The following is a 3976-nucleotide window of genomic DNA, read 5'->3' as shown; positions in this document are numbered from 1 at the left end:
GGTTACTAAGAGTTAGGTAGAGGTAGAGGTTAGGTCTTATATAATCACTACCCAACCTAACCTAACCTAACTCTTAGTAATCTAATGTAATACCTATCTCTACCTATTTACTACTATAGCTTTATATTAAGACTAAGTATTCCGCGCTAGTATATAAGGACACCCTTACACGTAACTAGATATCTTTAGAAACTTTAAAAGATATAGAGATTATTTTGTAAAGACTATAAAGCTAGAATAGAAGGTAATAAGAATATAAAGATAGATAGATTTTATAATTACTCTTATTATAGTTAACTTAAATTATACTTTCTTACTAGTATCTTTTACTTAATAAGATAGTTATATATTAGTCTATTAAATAGATTAGTATTATTAAAACTCTAGTTATATATATAACTTTTTTTTATTATAAATTACTAGGTAACTCTTATAGCACTAATCTAAGTTCTACTTACCCTAATCTAGATTAAGCTAAAGAAGTATTAGCACTCTAGACTCTATATAATACTTTAACTACTACTAGATTCTATAAATAAATTAACTAATTACTTTATTACAGACTAGTCACATAAGCATCGGTTCAGTTCAAGGTGCTTTAGGGTTCAAGCGAAGCCACATGGACGAAAAACACCACCAGACTTCAATGTGCTGGCCTTTGAACGGCAACAAGCGAGTCCTCCATCGGACGTTATTTATGCGGAAGAGACGACGATGAAATCTCGTCCATGTTTTGACCTGACCCAAGTAGCCTTGAAAAAGCAACAGCACGTCATGTCACAGAGGATGATTCTACCAAGAAGCCTACGAAATATGATACGTTTTGACGTGGGGTAGCTAGTCGCATCCGGCGTGGTTGGATATGCTTGGCACGGCTTGTCGGTTGTGCCTCCCAGTATAGCAAGTCTTCCGGCTACTACTAACCGTTTACGTACAACCACCGTAGGCATCGGGGGCTTTCCCGTAGGTTTTCCCGTGGGTTTTCTCATGGACTTCCCGCGGGTAAGCCCACGGGCTTCCCGTGCGCCTCCCGTGGACTTGATTCGTTGCTGTACCCGCGGGTCGGAGGCACAAGATTGTCAAATGCCTTAGCACTCTTGCGTCTAGTCTTGGTGAGGCTTGGTGAGCTTGAGTTTTGGTCCGAATCGATGCCATTATCGGCTGCTTGCGCGTTACAAATTTGTACTGTTCGCAGAGCGTCTGTTCTTATTCCCCGGATCTCACGATGTGCTACCGCGGGGATCTCAATCTGCCCCGACATTTCCCCACAGCTTCTTGGATGGGCACATTTCCAATCGGCACGATTGGAATACAAATAACGCTCTGCTCCCAGATTTTTCATTTTCGTCACCTACTCCGATCAACATCAGTTGTGTGTCGCCAGCTCACGATCCAACACGTTGAATTGCTCGACTAATCAAAGGCACCTTTCCTCCCATCCGACCGTAACTCCACTAGGGGAGGCAGAAACAGTATGGGGCTCACTGGAAAGCAACTGCGGCTAGCTCAGCTACTACTTGTAGTTATGCCAGCTTTTGTGCTTTTCGGTTACAATCAATCAGGCGTTGGTGGCCTCCTATCGCTTCGTGATTGGAACCATAATTTCCCTGAGATTGATACAATCGATGCTCAGGGTACTGAGAAGAGTCGGAAGTCAACAAGGCAGGGTGCTGTAGTGGCATCATTTACAATCGGCGCCCTCTTTGGAGCTCTATCTTGCTCTTGGTCTGCGGAAAAATATGGACATCGCAAGATTATCTTTACTGCCGCCTTGCTGACACTAGTAGGGGAAATCCTTCAGTGCACCAGCTTTCATGTTGCGCAATTCGTTGTTGGAAGAATTATTTTGGGATGGGGTGTTGGGGGGATGAGCGCAACAGTTCCTGTTTGGCAGTCAGAATGCTCGACAACGTCTAACCGCGGCAAACACGTTGTTCTCGATGGTGTCTTTATCCTTGCAGGCTACATGCTTGAGGCCTGGATTAACCTTGGATTCTTCGAGATCAAGGACAATCTCCCTCTACAATGGCGTATCCCACTCGCTATCCCGACTCTGATCTCAATCGTGCCTATGGCTGCCATCTTTACGATTCCAGAATCTCCAAGGTGGCTGTGCAAACAATCTAGATATGAAGAGGCGCGCGCGAGCATGTCAGCTTTCGAGGGACTTGATTCTACGGATCCCGTCATCAGTGACGAGATCAACGGTATTGAACTCGCACTAGAGGAGACCAAGGCCCGGGCCAGGATAAGCGACATCTTCACCATGGGCAAGGATAGATTGTTCTACCGGTTTTCCTTGTGTATCTTCCTACAATTTGCACAACAAATGTGTGGAGCCAATCTTATATCGACATACTCCACGGTAAGTAGGAGTCGGATTAATCAACATTGGCTTGACTAACGCAACGGATGCAGATTATCTTTCAACAAGGCCTCGGAATGAGCAGTGAGATGTCTCGCATCTTATCAGGAGGAGCTCTTACCTGGAAATTCCTCTCTTGTTTTGTTGCCTACTTTACGATTGATCGATATGGTCGCCGTAAGCTCTTCATGTTTAGTGGTTGTGGAATGGCGTCGTGTATGATGGCTCTTGCTATTGCCTCTAGCTTCCCAAAGAGCAACTATGCGGCACAGATTGCTTCAGCGTTCTTCATCTACTTGTTTAATTTCTTTATACCCATTGGATTCTCTGGAGCGAACTTTTTATACTGTACCGAGGTCGCTCCAACAAGACTAAGGATTCGCATGGCGGGTATATCAACCGCGAATCACTGGCTATGGAACTTCGTCATCAACATGGTCAGTACTGCAGACTTCTCACTCTTCACAAGAGGGTTGGCTCTAACATGTGATAGGTTACCCCCGTGGCGATTGAAACTATTGGCTGGCGATACTATCTGGTATTCCTTTCTGTGTCTGCTTCAATTGTTCCGATCATCTACTTCCTTTACCCAGAAACCATGGGCCGCAGTCTAGAGGAGCTCGAGATGATGTTTCAAGAAAGTGGTTCGATTCTTTCGCTTGTTCGAGAATCGAGGAAGCCAATTTTGGGGTCACTTGTGCCAGAGTACATAATGGAAAAGGGCGATCATGGCAATGTGGTCAAGCATATAGAGTAGAGATGTCAATCTTTGTGTACGAAATTCATAGAGAAGAATTTTCCCAACGATGATGAGGATACGATTTGTCGCGGGTCTAACCTACCGTCAATGGAAACTGTGACAACATACATACTACACTAGACTGCAGTTATTGAGTATCGAATATGGTTAGTTGTTTCCTAAGAGAACTACAGTCATCACAAGCATTGAGGGGGTGGAGGGGGCATCCACATGGAAAAAGGTAACATGTATATATTATAGTCACGTCGTAATAGTAAGTCTATGTATAAAGATGAGCCATCTGCTTTGCAATCATCATCTTTTAATGTTTTAACGTATGTCAAGTCTATCGTGCGGAAGAATGGAAGAATGTTTTTTTTGATTATTCGTAGCGAAAACGAGCTTGGTAACTACAGGATTAATCGTCGGCATCATACTCTGCTTGGTTAGGGAGCTTGGGGCCATCTTTGCGAATGGGAATCTTGATGCCCTGCTGGGCAAAGCACTTGCTCAGCGGGGTGCTCTCAATGACGCCGGGGAACTTCTTTGCCGAGTAGACGGTAAAGGGGTCGGAGAAGTTGACGGCTAGACACTTGCCCTTGCCGCGCGTGGGGCCTTCTGGGGCCACGGTGGCGTTTGTGCCGTCGCCGGCGCCAATGTCGAAGAGGAAGAGCTTGAGGCGGAAGGTACCCTCTGTGCGGACGCTGAGGTCCTGCAGGACAAACCAGAAGCCCGGCTTGTTCTTGGTGTCGTTGAGGCGGCAGGCGTTGACGGCGTTCATGCCAATGAGGTTGCGTGTGTGGTTGGAGCTCATGGGCGTGGCGGGGATCATGGCCGAGGGGGCGGGGGCTTGGCCGTAAGGGGCGGCGGGG

At 45.8% G+C, this 3976-nt stretch overlaps 2 protein-coding genes across 2 annotated transcripts; one reads left to right on the top strand and one right to left on the bottom strand.

Moving 5' to 3' along the window:
* Nucleotides 1–1474: 1474 nt before the first annotated feature.
* On the top strand, nt 1475–3122 carry COCMIDRAFT_10391 (uncharacterized protein; the record flags this gene model as incomplete). The annotated part of the gene is made up of 3 exons (XM_007695770.1): nt 1475–2365; nt 2419–2802; nt 2859–3122. 3 exons carry the CDS (start codon nt 1475–1477, stop codon nt 3120–3122), a joined length of 1539 nt encoding a protein of 512 aa, XP_007693960.1.
* Nucleotides 3123–3522: 400 nt separating this feature from the next.
* Nucleotides 3523–3936, bottom strand: COCMIDRAFT_111346 (uncharacterized protein; the record flags this gene model as incomplete). The annotated part of the gene is made up of 1 exon (XM_007695769.1): nt 3523–3936. One exon carries the CDS (start codon nt 3934–3936, stop codon nt 3523–3525), a length of 414 nt encoding a protein of 137 aa, XP_007693959.1.
* Nucleotides 3937–3976: the final 40 nt, after the last annotated feature.

This window comes from Bipolaris oryzae (genome assembly GCF_000523455.1).
Source record: "Bipolaris oryzae ATCC 44560 unplaced genomic scaffold scaffold_445, whole genome shotgun sequence".
NCBI classification, from domain to species: domain Eukaryota; kingdom Fungi; phylum Ascomycota; class Dothideomycetes; order Pleosporales; family Pleosporaceae; genus Bipolaris; species Bipolaris oryzae.
This window is presented reverse-complemented; position numbering and strand designations above follow the sequence as displayed.